This window comes from Macrobrachium nipponense, chromosome 10, assembly GCF_015104395.2.
Source record: "Macrobrachium nipponense isolate FS-2020 chromosome 10, ASM1510439v2, whole genome shotgun sequence".
NCBI classification, from domain to species: Eukaryota; Metazoa; Arthropoda; class Malacostraca; order Decapoda; family Palaemonidae; genus Macrobrachium; species Macrobrachium nipponense.
The window spans coordinates 26,573,623-26,597,616 of NC_087204.1; the positions used below are offsets into that span (position 1 = coordinate 26,573,623).

At 40.7% G+C, this 23,994-nt stretch overlaps 2 protein-coding genes across 2 annotated transcripts in view; one reads left to right on the forward strand and one right to left on the reverse strand.

Annotated features, from left to right (window-relative positions):
• Positions 1-1,518: 1,518 nt before the first annotated feature.
• LOC135223501 (high mobility group protein HMG-I/HMG-Y-like) lies at positions 1,519-6,490 on the reverse strand. Its single transcript, XM_064261945.1, has 3 exons — positions 6,336-6,490; positions 2,369-2,543; positions 1,519-2,189 (listed from the first exon to the last, which is right to left on the reverse strand). The coding sequence occupies exons 2-3, from the start codon at positions 2,534-2,536 to the stop codon at positions 2,124-2,126; spliced, it is 234 nt and encodes a 77-aa protein (XP_064118015.1). The 5' UTR covers positions 2,537-2,543; positions 6,336-6,490; the 3' UTR covers positions 1,519-2,123.
• Positions 6,491-14,176: 7,686 nt separating this feature from the next.
• The window catches only part of LOC135223500 (ADP-dependent glucokinase-like), a gene marked incomplete in the record, with an annotated part of 132,761 nt that continues 122,943 nt past the window's right edge, over positions 14,177-23,994 (forward strand). The window contains 1 exon segment of the mRNA XM_064261944.1: positions 14,177-14,448. Coding sequence (XP_064118014.1) covers positions 14,317-14,448 — 132 coding nt within the window.

The following is a 23,994-nucleotide window of genomic DNA, read 5'->3' on the forward strand; positions in this document are numbered from 1 at the left end:
CATAGCAACGATCTTTCCTCCCTCAATTAGTTACACTAGCAACGATCTTTCTTTATTCTTCACCTCAAACTCCTTTAGAGAGAAAAACTATAAACCTATGGACTTAAGGCCTGTCCACACGAGTGGGCCTGATCGGCGTGCTCCAGGGTTGACGAGCTTACCCATGAATGTTGTCCACGCAGGTGAGGCGATGGAGAGGTGGGCATGCACGACGACGCCAGTAGTGTATTCAGTGCTGTATGATAAACATGCCCATTTGCTTTTCAAGTTTTCAAACCAACCTCTGCTGGCCTTAAATCCATTAACAGCCACACTTGTAGGTATTTTTTTTACAGATATCGGATGCAACATCCTTGCCTTTCCACAAATTAGCGCCCCCCCAACACTTTGCTAAAAGTTCTTAAATTATGCAGTGTATCACTTTTTTTTCTTCTTTTTATTATACACAGAAGGGCTGGCACTTGGAACTTATTTTGGCCACATGTCCATGATGGTTGGTTTGTTTGTATGGTGCTTTTACGGCTTTGGGCACTGATACAGGGCTACGACTTGACTAAAGCCAGGGTGTACGAAATCAAGAGGTTTGACTATCCACTTACATAATTCTCAGTTTATATAATGCAAACCAGGATGCAAGGTCATAAATGTTATGGATTGAAATTGCTAGATTGCAAACGAGTGTTTAATGATTTGCATGGTCAAAAGGCCAAAACACATAAATCATTTACGCTTTTGCACCCCATCAAGAGGACTAACAGGATAAGGCCTTCACAAACCTACAGATACTTAAGATTCTCAAAATCCTTGGATAAAACAGCAAATCTAAACTGGCTGATATTCAAGAGGGGCACAAGGACTGATCGTCCTTAGTTGATACGTACGGCGACTTGGGACAAAAATTTAAAATTAAATTTGTATTTCTATCAAACCCACATCCTGAGACTGAGTATATATGATTAGGAGCGCATGCACACAGCTACAATAGGCGCGCTAGATATCCACAGGACCAGCATCCCCAATAATGAATAGTTTGTTCCCTATTTCAATTAAGTGTACGTTGTATGGCTTATTTAAACCCCACTTTATTAAGGAGCTTGGCATGATTACCAGACACTGGTTGTTCACAACTAAACTCTGTGGCTACCATTGATGTTGGACCAAAATTCCATTATATTCCATCCCAAGTTCCTCATAATTGAGTATCATTTACTGTGTACTCCACATGTATTCTATGCACAACACAGATGGTGACAACAGATAAAGGGAAATAGAAAATATTGCTTTTCCAATTCTTATGTATGGTGCTTTTACGTTGCATGGAACCAGTGGTTTAGCAACAGGACCAACAACAGCTTTACGTGACTTCCGAACCACGTCGAGAGTGAACTTCTATCACCAGAAATAAACATCTCTCACTCCTCAATGGAATGGCCGAGAATCAAACCCGCGACCACCGAGGTGGGACGCTAATTCTTATACAAACTAAGAAATTGCATGGAGGGTTTCAAAACACACACATGAACTAAAATTTTATTCCATAATAATTAAAAATCGCACGTTTAAGATGCTTACCCCAATGCTATGACCTGGGGTTGGTCCCTAAATGAAAAAGTGCTCGAGGACACGAGGCCCATTTTGAATGCACTAATACAGTATATGAATGAAGATGAAAAAGGGACATCAGATCTTTCTTCCCATCTTATGTGAACGAAATAAAACACAACTTTAACTCGCTACACATTTTGTACTCTGAATAGAGAATGATAATGAATTTCTCACACAATGTTACACCTACAATACCACACATAAAAAACACCTAACCACTTCACCATCTAACCCTGTCTGAAATCCTTTCTCCTCGAGACATCAAATCTATACCAATATTAATATATAGAAAAATAAATAATTTTGACTATGGAAGTTCAAGGTACAGCATTAATAAACCTGGCTTGAGGGATGAGCAGACTGCAGTTATCCTGCATGCATCATAATAAAAAAATATCAAGGATATTTTACAAAGCCCAGAGCTGGTAATAACCAGCCTTCAGTAATGACATCTCAAGAAGGTAGGTCAGCCAAGGGGTGATGGCAACTTGATCGCTCCATGAATGAAATGATTAAATTTACTCTGCATCTTCAGCAGACTCCTCAGATGCAGACTCTTTCTTTGCCTGACGACCACGCTTTCCCTGGAAACAAATCAAACAATTACAAATACCATTTCCATTTCTACAATATTTTATGTTAACACCTAATTTTCGAAGTGTAATTATAATTCATCATACTACTAGTTATGGTCCCTCAGAATACACATTAGCATATTTTACAACTATTTGGTCCCAAGGAAACATTCTTAGCTTCCACTCACCTTTGTTACTCCCAACTTCTTAGCCTTATTTTTGCTGCCCTTGGGTCGGCCTCGGCCTCTCTTTGCATCTGAGCCCTCGGCTACAACCTTTTGTTTCTTCTCACTTTCAGGCTTTGCGGGCCTTCCCCTCTTGCGCTTGGGGGTATCAGTTGCATTATCTTCAGCCATTTTATATCTGAAATGGAAAAAAAGAAAAAAAAAAAAAATTAAATTTCACTCTCATTACTCTTCAATCTACTGCTATAATACTCAAGAACAAACACAAACCAGACATTATGGAGTGTATGTCCAGCCTCAGTGTAGAATTTGGACTAAAGTTTTTAAGCCAAAAGCCATGCACTGGAATCTGTCATTTTTCATTGATCTGATACAGACTTCCATTCAAGTAATTACAGAATAAAATTTATATATGCAACTCTGCCTAGGCTTTCCCCTCTAGAATTGTTCTATAATGGCGAGCATGGATAGGTTACCAAACAATTTCTTTGACAAAATGAATGTAGTATTATGAGATTGGCTTGATTTGGAATAATTGTAGATTAATATTAGAAGCTACAGTTATGATGATATTTACTAGTCTAGGTAAAACTTAACATAACTTTTCACTTGTTTGACTCTATATACAGCCTCCCACAGGGATGATTCCCTCTCTGGCAGGCCATTGTACATTTTCTAAAAAAGTTGCTGTGCTGATTTTATTTTATAATTGTCTTGTAGTGTTTTCTCATCAGTATCGTAGCTCCTGTAAAAGTAGCAGGTTTAGTTCTTTTTGAAATTTGCTTTCTTCTTGTATGATATTCACTTCAGGTGGTATTCTGTTGTAGTGTCTTTGTGCGCAATGTTCAAATGCTCTCTCACCTTACTTAAGCTTGTCCTAAGTTCAAATAGCCCATATGCTTCACTTGCATGTCTGATAGTTTCTTAAATATGTTGGTTCACCATATTTTAGGGCTTTTACTAAGACGTCCAATGTTAATCTACATTCTCTATTCCAAATAAAACCAATCTCATATATACCAAGACTTGTAAATATCGACATAACTAGTTTCCAATGTTAATCTACATCGTATATTCCAAATAAAACCAATCTCATATACACTACATTAATTTTGTCAAAGAAATCACTCAATAACCTAACCACGCTAACCATTATGGAATTATTCCCACTGGGAAAGCCTAGACAGAGTTGCTTCCCTAGCATACTTTGAAATGTGTGTACTATTCCTTTATTTAGTCAAATGCTGCAGTATGTACAGAAAGCATACAAACATCTCTGTGGAAGATACACATACATATCTTTGTAGAAGATACATTGCAGAACATCAGTCAGGGGTACATAAAAAATCTGATACTTCAAGGGGCACAGCTTGGTTTAAAATAAAAAATCATAAGCAAAAGACAGTTCTAAATTTTGTAGTTTGTAAAATGCTAGGATAGAATGCAGCGAGAGGTGACAACATACCTGGGGGGGAGAGAGTCCCCCCTCCAACCCCAAAAGGACAAGTAAGGGAACAATATCAAAGCTTAGGTTAGGTTCAAGTTAAGTTTAGTTGTTATATAGGTCACACTCCCTAGAAATGCTTATTTGGCCTACAGTAACGTGCCCTAATCCCTCACTGTGCATTTGATCCTATTGTTTTATTTATTATTAAAAAAAAAAAAAAAAAAAAAAAAACAAAAAAAAAAAAAAAAAAAAAAAAAAAAAAACGCTCAATTACTTTATTCGGTAGATCTAGGGTATTTATCCGTGGCGGCCTAGACTATGGCAGTTGCGGTTTTTCTATGCAGTTTTACCTACCGAACAAGAATTTTAAGTAATATTTATTCGGATGACTGTAATTAACACCCAGGGGCCAGTACTAAACATGGCGAAATACATTGGACGCCCCAATCCCTAGTGGATGTCGTATTCGCGGTTAAGTTCCTTGCAGTCCGTGCGGACTGCTTTTGTAGAAATATAATTCATTCTAATATATATCTGTCTACCACGTAAATTTCAGCTCTTAGGTTGCAATAGTTACGGCCGATTTTTTAAAAAGAATTTTTATGGGGGGGGCGGAAAATAAATATGTATACAGACCTTTCAAACCAATTCATTAAAAAGTTATTAATGGTAAACGATTATTTTCAAAAGCTCCCCTTATATGTTAACCTAGTATAAATAGAATTGCCAGAATACAAGATTATAAATCTGGCCACTTAAAATTTCCCACCATATAGTAAATAAATGTATACATACACACACACCCAGACCAATATACTGGGTATATAATGTAGACAATTATCATATAAGTAAAACACATGAAGTAAGAATACTAATGGGGTGTAAAGAATATAAAAATAATTTGGAAAATTAATGATCAATGCAAACAATATTGAAACTAAACAATAGGAGAATTGGAGAATTATTCAATACAAACAATACAGACTAACTTTTTAATTTGGAGCAAATGATAAGTAAAAAATTCATATGAGCTAAGACTGAACTTAAATCTTCAACTATATTTCTCTGATGATTGTAATTTTCTAATTGGTCCTTATTTGCTAGCACCTGCCTACAAAATTCTTTACTCCGAAAACTAAGGTTCATGCACACTTAAAACTATAGGTAGCATCTACCTATAGTTTACTAATGAACGAAAGTTGGATGTGGCACCCACATCCAACTTTCGTTCATTAGTAAACTGGATATTCCATGATAGAGAATACCAGTTTCAACAAGTAAAAATACATTTTGAACTAAACCCGAGACAACAAGCGTGTCCCCAGAGGGGTTAATGCAGGACAGGGGACAATGATCAAATTCGGGACATGTCCTATAAACACGTAATGTCTTCTAACATCACCTAAACTTCAACCTATGGTAGGCAATTTTCCAAATTACAATTCAGGTTAACTACCATAAATTCAAACGATGCTTTAAACTGATGAAATGGGTCAAACCTAGACTATTTCAATTAAGGAATATATGTAAAAAATGCCAGTCTAGATGGTAATTATGAAAAAAGAATGTTTATAAAAACTACCCTTAATTGCAGAGCTGTATTATGCAAATTTAACCATCTAACCCCTGCCATTTGCCAAATTTGATCAAAATAAATTTACAGACTTTAGGATTCCGGATACCCAATTGGAAATATGCTTGTAACAGGTAACTGTCAAACAAAGCAAGTCTTCAAAAAATTAGGTCATGCAATGGCATCTCTGAAATGCGACGTAGCCAGTTTCGACTTTCCCGTTTGCACCTTTTATTCTGAAATAGCAGATTTAAAAAAACAAAAGCCCATTTTGCTGCAATAATATACGTTGGGCGAACTAGCTACACCAAGTGTTATTTTTAAGCTCAACTTAGTCCATTTTAAACTTGCGCTTACAAGGGTGGGTCGCATAAACCAAGGCTTGCCAACACCTCAAGAAAGTATAAAATAATCCTAACAAAATACCGGGCTTATATAAATAAAAAAGCAAGCAAATTCCATCCACAGCCGTCCCAGCCACCCATGCAATGGGGCCCAGGTTATATGACCAAGAAGACCCCCCACAACACTGCATACGCAGCAGAAAGGCCACAACTCCCGCCATTTTAAATTGCAAATAACAACCCCAGCAGATAACAAGAAAAGGACAAAAACCCCATTAAACGAAAATGCCAGATCTTTTTATTTGTATATGGCGCCAAATTCTGTATCGAATAACAGCCCGAAGTGGCGGGAAATTTGGAAGCGAGGCGCGTACCGTTCGGTAATCTATAGAAGCTCGGCGGCTGCCTCCCTCAGCCGCCATCAACTGAGCCGAGCCTCCCCTGCCAGAACCGCCCGGCATTGCGAGAAAACCGTCTTTTTAAGGCAAAAATACATTTCCGTAGCGTTTCCGTTCCGCAAGTGGACAAAAGATGTGATGGACAAAAGTCAGAACATAAATAAAAGTCAAATTAAGGCGAAACTCCGAAGAGAAAGCAAAAACTTACAAAATACTCCGCGAGTGGTCTGCTCAGCTAGTAGAAATGCCTGGTAGTAACGGTCCTCGCGCGATCGGCGGATCGGGTGGCTTGGCTTCGCTTCTCTCAGACACCAACGAGTGCAGATAGTAATTACGTTTATATTTTTCATGTGGTTATTTCCATATCAAATAATTTCGAATTATTTTTCCTAAATGCGTGAATTATTATGACACATTTATAAAATTATATTATGGACGTAAGCATTTCAGATAAGTTTTAAAAATACGAATAGTGGAAGTCTCTGATTATCCAAGGGATATTTTCGGCGTAATGTAGGAGGTCGTGGAAAATTTTTAATTTTGAGTAATACTGGCTTCTATTTACATTGTAGATTTCTCTAAAAATTAGAAAATGCATTAGAGGTCTCGTATAAATTTTTCCAGACGTAATTCAAAGCGTTAATAATGAAAAATAAATTACTCCCATAAAATCACGGAAAAACCGAAGTCTTCTCCACGACAAACTTAGCATTATATTCCTGTGATTGTCGGTATTTTAAGGAATATTTTTGCAGCCATGCTGGACTGTGTATTTATTTTTAAAAATCAGCAATCAAAGAAGTATGCTTATAACTACAATACCACGATGAAATTGCCAATTTAAGATATGGTCAATATTATTTTCTGGTTAATGTTAATCAATGTGTCGGGTTGGACAACACCTAAAGGGCAAGCAAATATACACGGTTGTGTCTACTAGTCACGAACCATGTTAAATGAAAATAACACACACATCCCCAGTTTCATGATTTATCTGATACGCCATTAACACCATCTGAAATATTGATTTCTTTGTTCTAGGGAAACGAGTGTTTGACACTAAGGCCAAGCCTCTTTGAGAGCATTTCAAACAATCAAGAATAAAATCCCAAGCCCAAGCGCGAATGGCCAGAACTTCTCAATAAACCATTGGAATTATTGTGAAATTGAGCTAGATGTAGATTTGTTTTAACCGTACCATATATGGACCTCGACTTAACAGCTACAAGCAAATGCAGTTGAAACGATAGGCAATTATGAATGTAAAATCAATTCGGATAAATATTTTTTTTTACAAAGCTTCAAATTTAGCCTTGAACAAGGAAAGATTAGTTTCCCGTTGCATACTGATGTCTGTGCACAGAAGAACCTGAGTGAACTAACCCAAGTTTCTTATTTTACAGTATCTGTCACTTTCCGCCATATTTAGTGATCCCCTGTCATCATCATTCATACCTAGTAGTACCTTGTTCCCTCTTAAATTAGTATATATAAATGTGACAGAAATAAACGTTAAAGCACAAGAGAGGCTGGCGTCCCGCATCTATTTATTTACCGATATACATATAGGTAAAAGTGAAAAACATCATGGGGGGCGCGTCCACTTCCTCATCCAATGGCGAGCCATTGCTGTAATGCAAACAACGTACTCCGATAATAGCAATCTCTCTCTCCTCTCTCTCTCTCTCTCTCTCTCTCTCGCCCTTCTACTCTCTCTCTCTCTCTCTCTCTCTCTCTCTCTCTCACGAATTGCACTTTTTTTAAATGGACATTAGATTTACGAGCTGCTCGGTGAGCAAGAGCCCGTGCTGACACAAGGTCAGTTTAATAAAAGAGCAACATTAGAAAATCCAATATCCATTGGCATTCTGTATTTGGTTCCATGATTTTATTGTAAAAATCATGCGTAGTTTTTTCACTTAACCACAAGATATCATATTTACCAGTTTCGTTGTTTTTGTCATTCACAGATCTCACAGTTCATGTAGAAAATATTATTTATGTCTAATCTTATCTTGGCTACAAAACCGGTTCGCATCGGCATCGACATCCTCCCGCCAAATTTGGTAAATTCATTCGCTCGAAACGTTCCAACCGCTTTCAAAAGTCGAAGTCAGCGAAACATTCCGTGGGAATGTGTCTTTTAGAAAAGGCAGTTCTTGTTTATTAAATATTTTAAGTGTAGTGCAGTAATAAAAGATGATGAGTTACTTTACAGGTTGAATAGTAAGAGACAGGAAATCTTTGTTAAACTCAGCCATATTTCAAATTAGCTACCTAACCAAATTCTTTACGCGGTTCGAGCTCTTAAAGGTTACGTAGCGTTATTTAAAATTAACTAAAGAATATTGGGCATTTTTTTTTATGAATGGAATCAACAACACTGAAAATTCAAGGATGCAGTAGCAGATTTTGCATTCTAATGTTCGCTAGTTGGATTCAGAACGATTCCGCGTGCAAAATATAAGTTATAAAATGCGAACCAATTACCGAAACGGTGATCTGATCTACCGAGCTTAGCTGGGGCGCCTGGGATGGGCGGGATTTGTAGGGAACTACCAGCGAACGAGTGGTCCTTTGATAAACAACCTTGAACCCAAGACTGGCTACGAGACTGTCTTGACCTTCATACAATCAACTGAAAAAGAGTTTAATCACTCTCTCTTTAGACTTAATGGATGCTCTTCAGAGTAAGGTACTAAGAACCCTTACGTGTGGAATAAGGCCACCAGAATCTAACTATATTCTTCCGGGGCGGTCTCTTGATTGGGAAACCTCTTAATAACCCCTTTCACATCTTGCCACTCGTATGGGCCAAATAAACGATTAAGTCATGAGCACACAACACATGAATGTTCAATCACACGGTTACACCCACGCACGAATTCTATTGCACGTAAAGTAGTGGGAAAGTGAAGACCCAAAGAAAAGTCGTAAAAGATCGAAGGAGAGAGGCCCACGAAACGTTGCATATTTACTCGTGGCAATCTCCTGTAAGGATTGCAAGAAGATTTGGTGTAAGGATCACTGAAGATTTTGTCATTATTATTATTTTTGCCTGCGAGAGTTGTCCCATTGATCAAGAGGAAAAAGGAAGTACCAACATGAGAGATCAGGTTCAAGTGACTCACCACATTTTTTTTCTTTTCTTTTTTAATAGACCAATCATTTGACGATGTGAAGTTTATAACAGTATTACCTCCACAGAAATATTGCCATGGAATCGTGTTCCGCTACATATCTGTTTGGATATAATAGCAATTGGAAGTAATTTTTATTCAACCCATAGACCAGTAAGTCAGCAAACTAAAGATTCTGATAATTATCTGCTTGTTCGTAAATTAATTAAAATTTACTTAATTATTTTTGTATTATTTACACTTTGACGCTAACAATATAAAATTATGTAGTCATATAAACAATTCATTCAAACTACGTAAGTAGGTACTATAGTTATTACATGAATTGTATTTTTCATGCAACACGTAATCTACTACGTCTAGGAATCGTTGGGGTCTTACACAAAGGAATGTCATTTATCATCAATCATGGCCGTAGCTCAGAAGGGTGCAAATCGAAGACGTAGTGTTTGTTTCGTTTCCAGTTTCTGTATAAGCTCCAAACAGAAAGAAAACAGTTCCCTGGTTAATGATACGCTAACTTAAGACCTTGATGACACTAGCGTGGGCACGCGTCCAAGCGAATTTGAGAAGCTTCCGTTCCCCGCCCGCGATTTTAGAGTAGAGACTTTCTTTTGGCTGGAGCATCTGCCCATAGCAGCGTCGCACATACAACCAACCCTGTGTTATTTTCAAGCCGCTGAGCGCAGTGGTTTGAATAGCTGGATTCGAGCGCAGAACATAAATTGCCTGTTTTCCAAATCTTATTAAACATCTAATGCACTATTAAGTAGTGTGCAAATAAAACCACCCTGTTGCCTTTTGAACACATGTCAAGATCCTAATCGCTTCATTCGAGAGAGAAACATTGTCAGGCGTCAGCTTTAATTTAAGGCAGTCCATGGTATATAGTCAAGCCAAAGTTATTTCCAACATGTAGACATTGCCTGCCATTTCTCCCAGATATGATTCAGACAACCTTGACCTGTAGTCAAGCCAAAATGATTACGAACGTGGCTGTCATTATGCTGCCAAACTTCTTCCTGACTTATAATCCGACTACAATTAATATGTTAACCTGCATCCTTCAATTCGGGCTGTCCAGAGGAAAGAAAGTTCCGGTACAAATAACCGTCACTGATGGAACCAACAATGGTTTTGTGTGTGTGTGTGCATTGTATTTTCATTGGTGAGTCTGGGCTGCACATTGAGCGTTTGTATAATCCATTTACACGATTAGAAACTAAATCATCCTTACTATATACCCTGTCATCAAAACTAATGTATAATTTCTTAATTTTGAAAATATAAATCATCCTTTACTCGTCATCAAATTTCAGTTCTTTCGCTCACTCTACTACTGTGTTATAGACCGACGGCGGTGGCGCAGTTGGGTAGTCAGCGTCATCTGCCAGCCGTTTCTGTGTAAATTCTCAAAGATCAATTTTAGTCACTTGTGAGTTAAAGCATTGTCGCCATGCATCTAGTATGTCATCAAAAGAATAAAATATAAGACGGCGTGCAATCTTATGTAATACAGTAAAGTTGTTTGTCTTTTTATCCATGTGAAAACGTACGTAGCTACTTGGTACACCGCCCCCCCCCCCCGGCCCCCCAACTGTCAAGGCTTGGCTTGGTCTAGCTCATCTGGCGTCGGTTGGTGTTGACGTCTCGTAAACAAAAAGGTGAGATGTTTGTAGACTGCTGAGCAACACGTCTTCTTCCTGACATCGTCATTCTTAGTATTCCATATCGACAGTGCCCTGGTTCATTGGTCGTGTCGATGTAATTCATAAGGCATTTAATCTTATCATTGTCCAATCGTTGTGATTAACGGTTACTAATATACTTGATTAATGACACTTATATTCTATGTAAATTGAGTCTTAGCAATTCCGAGGATTCATGTTTTCAGATTTTATTCTTCTAATCAACTGTTTCCATACCGAGAGACAGACCTTCGCGGAATCTGGCAGTAGTGGGAGAAGGTGCGTCTGTTTACCGTTCACAAAAGCGGACACACACCCAAGCGCGCGCGCAGGAGTTTGTTCTTAAAAAATATCTCATTGTTCCTTCATTTTATTTTTGTTTTTTACTTCTGTGTCTTTTGTCTTTCTTGCGAGAGGGAAAAAACTATTTCAACTTTTCCCAAATATCTTCGTATGGTTTTACATTTCCTCTTCATGGTCTAAGTTTTCGCTATTTATCTACAAACTTATATCTTTTGTTATTAACTACTTTAACTACTAATTTATCATATATGCTGCAATCCGAAAGTAAATCTCTCTCTCTCTCTCTCTCTCTCTCTCTCTCTCTCTCTCTCTCTCTCTCTCTCTATCTCTCTCTCTCTCTCTTCCCTCTCTCTCTCTCTCTCTCTCTACTCCTCTATATAATAATATATCACTCTTTATAGATATATAATATACATATATATATATATATATATATATATATATATATATATATATATATATATATATATATAGATATATATATATATATAATATTCAAGCCATAAATAATAATCCGCATGTGTTTGATAACTATCTCAACATGGGCTCAAAGCACAGATATTGAAAGCAGAATGTGAACAGAACATACTCAGCGTTGCCAATATGTTAGTGACAAGCTGACATAGGCTACAGGTGTGAGCAGCAGCTGTGAGATCTGTTGAAGTAGTTATGGGAAAAGTATTAATAATGAGAGAGAGAGAGATTGCACGTACGTGCGAATCCAAAATAGCGTCAGTAAGCACGGTATGCTCTTGATGACAATTCGCAAGTTAGACATGGATTCTACATTTTACACTTTATCACTGTTATTCTGATCTTTTTCATAGCAGTAATTTTACTGCAAGGATGAAATAAAAGATCATGAAGAGGGAAAGTTATTTAAAATTTCTATAAGAGAGTACCCTGTTATGCCTAATAATGCGCACGCGCGCACACAGAATACCACGATATAATCGTGAGGAATGTATAGATTACAAGGTGAACAGTTACATATATATGTTATGCCTAATAATGTGAGCGCGCGCACACAGAATACCACGATATAATCGTGAGGAATGTATGTGCATAGCTATATATAGCGATAGAATAAAACGGTAATAACCTATATCATTAAGTGGCATATCAAGATCGATTGTCGAATGTCCACGGAAGTATCACGATCAAAGTCTAAATAGTAGATCTTGGTCACGATAGCGCTAGAGGTTATCGTGACGATAACATCTTGCGGTATCGAGGCAGGGGATTGCGGAACCCATAGATATAGCAACTAACAAGACCAAAGCCGAATCCGCCCAAGTGCTCAGCGGCACCAAAACATGCACTTCGTTGTCATATTATCAAATTACGTAAACATCGGTCAAAAAGTCATAGCTGGATGTCTAGTGACGAAGATTACTTGTAATATATGTGACCTAGAAACAAATTACGCAATTCCCTGGTTCCAACTAACAAGGTTTTTAAATTAAAGGTATCAGTTTAATTATTCCCTTCAGAAATGTATCATACATAAGAAAGTGGACATAGGTTGGCGAAATTAGTATAATTTATCAGAATTAAGGGTAAAGAATGGAGGAAGACCTAGAACTGCAGATGGATGTAATGAAAGCTTTAGGAAGGACAAGCCTCCAAGAAGCACAAAAGTGCAGGGAAGATAAAGGTAAATGGCGCAGTTCGATGTGCTTCCATTTAGCCTTTGACGTAGGAGTCTGGTGTATTTAATGTTGTTAAATTTTCCTGCTTAGCACGTCCATCCACGAATAAGCAGTTTTAATGTAGCTGAGGCAAGTATCATCTCTCTCTCTCTCTCTATATGATTTTTCGAGCTTGGATATGGCACCAGTCCCGGGTACTAGTCATTGTTTTGCAATTTATGATTTACAGCTTTCTACGTGACAAAAGTGTGTGGTTGCGTGTGTGTGTGTGTGTGTAGAGAGAGAGAGAGAGAGAGAAGAGAGGAGAGAGACGAGAGAGAGAGAGAGAGAGAGAGAGAGAGAGAGAGGTTGGGTTGGGGGCGAAAAAGGGACCTGAATATCCTCCTTCTTACTGCTCCACTTTCTAATAACCTAATGCAGGCAACTATTGGCATTTTCACTGTCCACCCACTTTCGAATGGACGTTGATGTAGTACGTACACTAATTATCTGCCCTATCTCTTCTTTGACAAGTTAACTATGGTATTATCATTGTTGCTTAAATATATATATATATATATATATATATATATATATATATATATAATATATATATATATATATATATATATATAGCTATATGATTGATGAAACGAGGGCAGCTATGAATAAGTTGAATGAGATTTTTCTGTTCTGTTTGTTTCATTGTTCTTCAAAATATTTAGTACAATAATCTACAGCTGCCAGTTGGCACGGAATGGAGCAAGTGTTTGGTATAGAGGACGCCCTTTGGGTATCACGGTCCGTTTTAAATGTTTTGTATAAGTATGCCAAAAGGATAAGGATTCTAGTACAATAGATTCACTATACAGGACATACCCAGAGAATGTATGAGAGTGCAGATATGCATTTCCAAATGAATTTAGGCAATTGTTTCTCATGCAATTATCGTCGATCCTGTGGTTAAACTGCATGACCTCGATGGGCGGAGTTTCTGATCGTACGGGTTGCCCGAAATTCGAGCATGGGAGGAAGATCTCTTGTAGTGATGGTATGGTTTTTGTGATGACGCTTTCTCTTGCTCTTTCTAAAGCAGGCGTACCTAAAAGGATGTACTCATAAGATGACTGAGCATGCGCATTTGCATTTTGAATGATTTTAGGCTGTTATTTCTTATTCGATAATCACTATTTCATGGTTATTTAACTGCACGACTTCGATGGGGGCGGAGCTTCTTTTCGTACGGGTCACATTAAATGTGAGCGCGAGAGGAAGATCTCGTGTAGCGATGTTATGGTCTCTGTGCCACCGGGTGACAAGACGAGAGAGACCTGTCAACACGACGGCCTCCTCACTCACCAAGTCGGGTCCTCGCTAGTCAGTAACAAGTCTTGTCTGTGGTATGGTGACCGTTTAGTCAGGAAAAAATGTCCGTGACGAAAGTGATCAGCACTGCGCTGTCAGTGGTAGTGCTCATTGTTGCCTTTTGGTACAGCAGAGAGAATGGAAACCGCATTCTTGAGGAACGTCTCCGACAGGTTCTAGATGCAATGCTCGAGGTACTTTAGTGATAAGGCGTCTTAAGTTAAAATATTTACCGGTAGCAGGCAGTGGCACCGTAGCAGGACTTCTTCCTCTAGTCGTATAGGTGATAAGGTACTATTTGTGGCTGTGTGTGTGGCTTACTACCTACTTAGCATAAAGGACTTTTGAAGTTTAAAAGTAGTCTAGTAGTCAAACTAAGGTCCTACCTAGCCTAGTAGTAGTTGAGAGATTTTGCAGCTTTCTAATTCCGAATCCTCCTCCAACCTAAACGACCTCATCTATAATAATTGGTGGTGCCAGTTAAATTTGTTGAATGTTTAATTCTCTTCATTGCTCATCATGACTGCAGCTAAAGCAACCTTAGCTATCTAAGCAAAGAAACTTTTATGGTATATCCAAACAAGTCATTCTTATTAGGGAAGGTCACTGTTTTACTAGATATATAATTAAATGGCTCCAGTATTCAACTGCGTGCAGGCTAGACCAGTTTAAGGGAAGCATAGCCCATAGGTATCAAGCCTTGAATCCTGTAGCTACAGTGGCTTAAACTAAAGAGCCAATGATTAGGTATAACAAATGCAAAAATCCTAACCTAGTTCTTTATGGGGCATAGGTATAGCATTGTAGGTTAGCCAGAGAATTCTGTAGGTGGGTAGAATCTGTGACCTATGTAAAGTTAGGTTGTACCTACCTAGGTACTCTTGTTGCGGTTGTAGAAAATTTTCAATCACTTTCCTATATTTTATCCTTGTTAGGTATATCTGTACCCAGGACTACAGGATTCATGCTCATCATAACATGGTCCTCATGATTCTTTTTCTTGCGATAGCCTAAAATTAGGGCTAAGGCTAGGGCACTCCAGTCATTGGGAATAGATGTACGTATTAGTATGCTAATTATGTTGCTGATAGTATAGTTTTTTTTTTTGCTTATTCAAACCCCCTCTTCTCTGGCTCTGTGGTTAATATTGTGCTGTTTAGGCATATGTGTACTACCTAGGTATGTGTCTTAATACTGTACACAGCTGGGTGGTGATATTAAACTTATGGATTTATCCCAAGAAATTTTTTTGTTAAAAAAAAAAAATCTCTTTATAGGAACAGGCTTTTCATAAAATTTGTATTTGTAACTGAAAGAACTGCCATTAGATGTGGATGATGTTGATACATCCAACTGATTCCTCATTAGGGTTGCTTAGGCCGTATATTACATAAAGTATGCACTAAAAATTATGTGCTATTAAAGTAGGTAGTTGTAATATATTTTAATGTTTCTCTGGTTTGAGATTTGTGATGTTTAAATAGTTTGATGAGATGGCGAGAACAGACTTTATTAGTGTACATGCAAAATTTTACCATAAGAATAATGGAGCAGATTTTGCTAACAGTTTCTTATTATACAGCTAAAATTCTTTCTGCTAATAGAATTATTACTATTAAATATTTAAAGAAATTAACATTATATACTAATATCCTATATATTCCATTGCATGCATAAGAGGGCGCATAAACCCCCTTACTAAACTTTTCTATCTCTCAGCTGAACTATCATTTGTAGTGATTTGTAGTGTGTGCTAAAGTACAGGCTTATTGTAATTTTAACTCAAGTTTGTACTATCAGGATTATCCAAAAAATACTGAAGACCTTCACTAAAAGATTTTATAATTCTTTGTTGACTTCCACAACTTCCTATCCTCATGAGATGCTAAATTGTGATGTAATCATGGTATTTATGTAATGAAAAAAACTAAAGAGGTAGGCGAGAGATGTGTGGTTTTTAGGAGCTAGAAAATATATTGAGTAGGGGAGACACTTGATGAGAATCATTTTCATCATAAAGTAAATGTCTGTGAGGCCAATCGGCCACATTTCAGAACTTTCTAAGTTATCTAGAATGATAACAGGCTGAAGTTAAAGAATTTGGACAGCGAGGTGGAAAGAGTGGGTGGTACTTTCAAATAGGAACATGATGAAAAGGGAGGGGAGCAGTAGTAGTATGTACTGTTATACATTGAAGTTTACCAAACCATCTTTAACAATAACTGAACTGTCTGTCTCCCAAGTTACAGTTGATATGTTAATGTTCTCAGCTGGCAAAATGCTTAAGTATATAAGATAAAAAAGCATAATATATGCAGTGAAAACCAAATGTAAAAATAGTGATAGGATGTATTAATGGTTTAGGGGATGCTAAGATGCAGATAAATAAGAACAAATGGTTTTAGTAGGACCAAAAATGAATGCACTGCATTGTTTTAGCTTTGTAATTAGATCAGTGTGAAAAGTCAAAATGTATTCTCTCTTCATTTAGGAGGACAAACTTATAACCTACATGCTGTCACCCAGCATTGATTTGGGTAATGAAGGTACTAAACCATTCTGTTAGTTTCTCTTCAAGTCCTTTGGATAATGGAACTTATCTATGTTCATTCGTTTAGTCTACGTTTACGTAGCTTACACATGCAATGTCGAACGTATGGAAAGTGCCGCAACAAGCGCTTGCTTATGTGCGTGTGTTTTTGTGGGCATGAGGTTTCTTACAATTTTTAAATTATACAGTTGCTTTTCAGTAAGCTTCTTGATAATCATTAATGAGCAGTTGATATAAATAAGGTTAATCAGCAGTTTGCAATTTAACTCAATGCATTATGTCTAAAGCCAATTATCACTGCTAAACTGAGTGCATTGTTGTATATATTTGATTTTACGGATTATAGTACATGTTTCTACCTTTATTTAAGTTTTCTCCATTATATTTTTTATTAAAAATTTAAGGAATGATGAAACTGCTGATTGTGATCCTTTTTGTGTATTTCCACTTCCCTTTCCCTCCCGTGTACGTTCCCTTGGTGTTCAAGCTTATTTTGGAACTAATCCTTTTCTTTCTCTGTTGTAACATTTCTCCTCCCCCCCTTTTTTCTTTTCATATTCAAGGCTGTATTCTTCTTCTTCATCGTTTTGATAATACTATTGCTTAATTTTTCTTCTTTGTTCATGTTTAATTTATTAACTTTTTCATTCATTATAGTATACGCATAAGAATTGTTTTGTATGATAGCAATGTAGTATAACCATATTAACCCAATGGCTTTTTTTATTTTTACGTAAAATTGTTTGTATTTATGAAATTCTTCTTGAATATAAAAGCATTTATTTGCATGCTATTAATAGATTATAGTCTGTGGTGAGGCCTTCCAACATTCCACCCATCCTCAAGAGAACTAAGGTTGGGCTTCTAATGGCCAGGAAATCGGAAACCTGGTATCCATTACCCATTATCAGCAGTAGCTTGATTCTGAAGAGGTAGTCTATTGGAAAACAAGTTAAATAGAGAAGATTTTAAATCTTGTAAAATGTACTTGATATTTTCTTACTGTTGACACATCAAGATGTAATTTTATTCAGTAAGAATGCTTGTTTTAAGTAGGCATCTTGCATTTCATCCTTTATAGTAAGGAAATAATTTTTATGAGAATGGTTGGATGTAAACTATTCTTGGCCATTCTGACTCATTTTGTGCTTCGGCTTAAAGAAGAAAGCTCACATTGTCTTGTTTGTACCCTCCTGCAGTACTGTACTGAAATTTGAGGGACTGCAAGCGTGACCCCCTGCCTGTATGTCGGTAGAGATACCTCACAGTTAACTTTAAACTATGCTATCACCTTTCTGCAAAGAGGAATTATTCAGCGAGGTTATCTTTTAAGATCCAGAGCTTGAGGACGATGTCCTCAAGGACAGGACAGTTATATTTTAGTTACATCTTACTGAATCTTTCTATTGCCTGGATGGAGCCTGGCACATGGTGTCAGTTACCTTCTTTTAATTACGTGATGTCGTTGTGACATTAGCTTGTGTTGCTTGCAGTTCTCACTCATGTCTCTCTAGGTACCATGGTGACCTCATTTTTCTCTGAGAGGATCAGTACCTTTCATGGGAGGACCATGCAAACAATCCCGTTCTTTTTAAAACCAAGTCCAAATGCAGTAAACTATATGACATTAAGCGTACATAATTGCCATAGATACGTATATGATTGTGAAAATACTTGTGAAATATTGGAAAGTACATATACAATAATGTTTAAAATTTAAAGAGGGTTTTGTAAAATTAAATGTTAGTGATTAATAGGATATTTAATAATGTTACCATTTCTTTTGAGTTTTTTGCATGAGGGTATTGAGTAAAGTGTTACACACTTTTGGTAAACAGATGTATTTTCCTTGAAACACCTGTTCAACACTGCATGCATGAGGTTGGTTTAAGTCTGGGTTTATTTGTTTCAACTCTTATTTTACAGGAATTCTTTTTACTTTGAGGCAAAGAAATCTCAATATATTTAAGCTTCAAGTTGAGAGATAGGCTTGGTGATTAGAATTCTGATGTGTCTACTTTGATATCCATTTACATCTGGAAGCTTATGCCTTTTGCCATTCTACATGTTTCAAAGGTGATCAGTGAAATGGATCATTCCACTTCTATGATCCTTTGGTTTCAATGACAGTATGATGTCTATGTTGTCTCCGTAAAGCCTACACTTTCAGCCCAATACTAACGACTTGTTAGTTAACTTAGAGTTGGCCGAGAAACGTTGTCCAAATTGTCATTTCTCTGACTAGTGAGTTAATCAAACGAGTATACCCTGCAACTTCCTGGTGGACATCAGCATGATTCAGGCCAGATCTCTTGAGGCCAGGGGCATCGGTCCCACCATTGCATTAAGGAAGAACCTGTCTGTCGATTACCAAGATGGAATTGAATTATGCAAATCATATTCTTGTCCTTTTACCTTGGGATGTAGCCCATAGGTCCTTGGACTCAAAGTAGGTATAAGAAAGGTGGTTGCATCTTGAGTAATGGAAATTGACCAGTCGGCATCTCTTGCCTGCCTAGGCCACACCCCATTTACACCAGGGCTGTGCATTGACGGCAGGTTTGGAGTAGTTGTACTATAAATGGAATTTATTTGAAATGTAATTAATTTTGTATTTTTAAGGTAGTAATTGTAATTCTGTATTTCTATTTAATAATAATTTTAGTTGTAATTAAGATTTGATAATAGGACTGGTAATTATAATTATAACTGTCATTTACACAGAGCATAGTGTAATTACTCCAAGCCTGACTGATGGAAATCCGTATGCTAAACGGATGAAGACTTCATACTCCAGATATGACGTCAGCTGCAGAAATGTTTCTTGAAATGAAAATGAAAATTTACAATTGTTCCGATACGTAATACAAACCATCGGTCCTCCAACAATAGGAATGTAATCAGCGGCAGCTGGAACCGGTTGCAAGCTTCGAACAAGGAGGTTCGGTAGTTAACTGCTTGTCCGACAGTCGGGGGTCCCGCACGACTGAGAGGTGAAGAATCACTTTGCTTTCGGCCACGCTGGGTGTTAGACGTGTTGTTCTCTGTTCTGCCCACTTCTGTCGTATGCTGAGATTTCTACTTCATCGTTGTGAAGCAATATTATCCTACTTTTTCTTATACTGTGTGCTTGTGTGAAATAACGTGAGTACGATTGTGGTTTATTTTTTGTTATTGTGATTGCTTGTGTGATGGATTCCCGCGAGCCGGAAAGACCCCCCCGCCCCCCTGTCAACCGCAGATTGTGCCCTGGTGTGGAGGGCCGTGAGTGTGGGGCCTTTGGATCCCTTTTTGAGGTTGATCTTCATGAATATTGTACTCGGTGTCGAGGGCGTGAGTGCTCTCGCACCGAGCCTTGTGATGTTTGTGTAGTTTGGTTGGAGGAGCAGTGGGAGCGTTATGAGGGAAGGAAGAAGCCGCTTAAGCCGGCCAAGGAGTCATCGGAGGGTTTTCCAGTTACTCCTTTGGTTACGGACACGTCTTCTTCTTTCCTCCCTCCGTCACAGCTCCCACGTATGGCTCCTTCCCCTTCGGGGAGTGTAGAGGAGGAAGCGAGATACCCCGACGTTCAGTTGTACTCGGGGTCTTCGGTTCGCTCGGGGTGGGACCTGTCCCCCCCTGGGCGATGGGTAACCCGTCCCCCATTAACCCGACACTTCCTTCCTCAGGTATGCCTGACGCGGGGGACGATCTTGGCCAGGTCTGGTACTCACTGGGGCTCCAGGGGACACCGAGCGTTCAGGGGCTGCTGTGTCATCTTGCGAGGGGTTCCAGACCGGTTACCCATGGGCCTGTAACCCTAACTACCACTACGGTGTCTATGCCAGGGTATGCTGCCCCTCCTCACCTGATATATATGCAGCACGTAACAATGGTGACCCCGTCAGCTACTGTGCAGGCTCCGCTGTTGGGTGTGCAGAGGAGCGTCGTCACGCCCCCGCTTGGTTTTGCCACTTGCCCCAGCCCCTGATTTTCAGTGTCCCAAGAGCTCACCGTTGGATCTGCCGCCAGTGCCTAGGATGCCACTGGTTCCTGTACTGCCTCCTGTTCTTGTACTGCCTCCTGTTCCTGTGCTTGCCGCTCCCGTACTAGTCCCTGCCGCCGTCTTTCCTGCCCTTGGTGTTGCTGCCCCCACCCCAGGTCCCTCCAGACAGGTGCTGCCGGGCCCTGTTGCTTTGGCAACTGCCCTGGCTCCGTCCTGGATGTAGGACCTGACGGTGGCCCTGAGGAAGCTGATGAAGAGGAAGGTGTTGTCGACGTCTTCGTCGTCGTCTGCTGCTGCTTCTTCCCCTTCGACTCCCAAGGCCCCACAGCCGAGGAAGAAGAAGGTAGCCTCCTCCCCTCCCTCCATGAGGGCCTACGAACCTGGCACGGTCCTAGGACCGACCAGATCGTACGCACAAGTGGAAGGAGGAGACCATGAGGGGTCTGTTGTGGTTCCTCCTGTGGAAGGAGGAGGGTCTCGGGAGGCGTTCTCTCTGGATGGGCTTGACGGTCCATTTCCGTAGGACGCAGTCACTCCCGAGATCCAGAGGTCGTTTGCTGAGGTTATTGCGCTGATTCATCAGCACAATGACCTCGGGGAAGGATCAGCGATTCCACCCTCTGAGCCTACATCTAATCTAGGCTGGAGTCTTTCTGGGGTCCTAAGAAGGAACCCAGGACGACGGTGTGTCTGCCGCGATCAGCCTTGGCCGACAGTTTGCTAGGCCAGGTGGACACTCTCGTCTCCGGACAGGAGGGCTCGCTTCGGTCCGGCAGGTCGTCCAAGTTCCTTCCCCCACCTCTACTACGACAGAGGCGATTCTACATGCCAACGGAGGACACTCTGCCGCCCAAACAGGTTAACCCGGAGCTGGCTAGGCTAACTCCGGGGGTGTGTCTCCAACACCTGCTGGTCGAGAACCTCTGGTTCTCGCAGCAAGAGGCACTTGCGTTGGAATCGACTGCCATGGCAGCATTTCAAGCAGTCTCCTGGTTAGACCTGTGGTCCCTAACAGTGTCCTCGGGAAACATCACTCCTGAAGGGGACCCGGCTTTCGGGAGACTGTGCCAGTCTGGAGGTAGGGCGATTTCCTACCTGGCCCACCAGATGGCCAACCTGTGGCCCAACTTGGTTCTGAGGCGTTGGGACGCTGTCCTCACTCGAGTAACCAGGTCAGCAGGGCGCGAGGCGGCTTTGGGTCTTCGGAACGGACCGGTGCTGAGTTCCTCCTCTCTCTTTCCCAGAGAGATGGTGAACGCTGCGGTGGAACAAAGGCGCACTGATGACAGTGACCGTCTTGTCCACCAGGCAGTCACAAAGGCGGCTGGGCAGCCTCGAGCCACTGCGGCTAAGCCCAAGAGCTTGGCTAGCGCTTCTGCGGCTAAGACAATTGCCTCGTTGAAGCCAAGAGGAAAGACTCTGCCTTCGACTTCTGCGGTAAGGAGTGATTGTAATCAGCCCTCCTTCTCCTGAGGAGGAGCCGGGAAGAAGTCGAAGAGAGTAGGGAAACGCTAGGGACGGTGTTCCCCCTCACCTGCTGCCGGAAGTTGGGGGGGTGCCTGGCGAGCCATTGGGCAACTTGGCAGCGCTACAGAGCAGAGACCTGGATAGTGGATGTCCTTCAGGAGGGATATCTACCACAGCCACCCCTCACCTCCAACCCGGTCCATCTTCAGAGGTATATTCCTGGTTCTGCCAGGGACGTGGCGCTTTGGCAGGAAGTAGAAGCCATGCTGAGCAAAGCTGTGGAGATCGTATGGGATCAGTCACCGGGCTTCTACTGTCGACTTTTTCTGGTGGAGAATTCCTCGAGGGGCTGGTGCCTGGTGATAGATCTCTCTCCCTTGAACTGATTCGTTCGCCAGACTCGGTTCACGATGGAAACGACACGTTCAGTGCTCGAGTCCATCAGGGAGAACAACTTCATGCTTTCGGTGGACCTGAAGGACGCGTATTTCCAGATACCCATCCATCAGTCCTCCAGGAAATACCTCCGCTTCATCCTCGACGGGACGGTGTACCAGTTCAGGGCACTTTGTTTCGGTCTCTCAACTGCCCTACAGGTGTTCACGCAAGTGTTCACTCTGGTGTCGGCTTGGGCCCATTCGGTAGGGATACGTCATCTGAGGTATCTCGATGATTGGTTGGTCCTGGCGAGCTCCCGCTTGCAGTTGCTACAGGACGGGGATAGACTCCTTGAGTTTTGCCGCGATCTAGGGATCGTGGTAAATTTCAAGAAGTTGGATCTCGAGCCCAAGCAGAAGATGAAGTACATGGGCCTGCTGATCAATATGGTAGTAGGGCGAGTCTTCCCACAGACTTGCGGATCAGCAGGTTCAGGGAGGCAGCAAGACTGTTCCTGTCCCTACAGGAGCAGCCAGCTCAGCAGTGGCATGTCGTGATTGGTCACCTGTCGTCTCTCGAGAAGTTAGTCCCTCACAGGCGTCTTCACCTGCGGTGTCTTCAGTGGAGGCTAAAGGAGAGTTGGTCACAGGCAAGAGACCCGCCTTACTTTCCCATGTCTCTCACGGAGGAGGTGAGGCAGGACCTAGCCTGGTGGCTGGACGACGGGAACCTCGTAAGATTAGTGCCTCTTCGCACTCCACCCACCCCCCCAGAGATGTTGCTGTTTTCAGACGCGTCGACCGAGGGATGGGGCGCACACCTGGAGGAGTTGCTGGCTGCGGGTGTGTGGGATCATCACGACAAGCACTTTCACATCAACGCCCTGGAGCTCAAGGCAGCGTTTCTCGCGCTCCAAGAGTTCCAGGACCGTCTGATGGGACACTCAGTGGTGTTGATGAGTGACAACACCATGGTAGTGGAGTACAAACAGGGGGGCGCCTAGTGTCCCTCCCATTGCATCAGTTGACGTTGCAGGTGTACGAGTGGGCCGTGGCTCACTCAGTAGAGCTGTCAGCTTGCTACATTCCAGGCAAGAGGAATGTAGTGGCAGACAAGCTCAGCCATCGGAATCAGGTGATAGGAACCGAGTGGTCCCTTCACCCAGACGTGGCGTAAAGGCTCTTCAACCTGTGGGGGCGTCCAGTCGAGGATCTGTTCGCCACCCGGCACAACAGAAAACTCCAGGTTTTCTACTCAGTTGTGCCGGACCCATGGGCAGCTGCAGAGGACACTCTTCAACACCTGTTAGACAACCTCTTTGTATACGCCTCTCCCCCGTTCTGTCTGATTCGCAAGGTG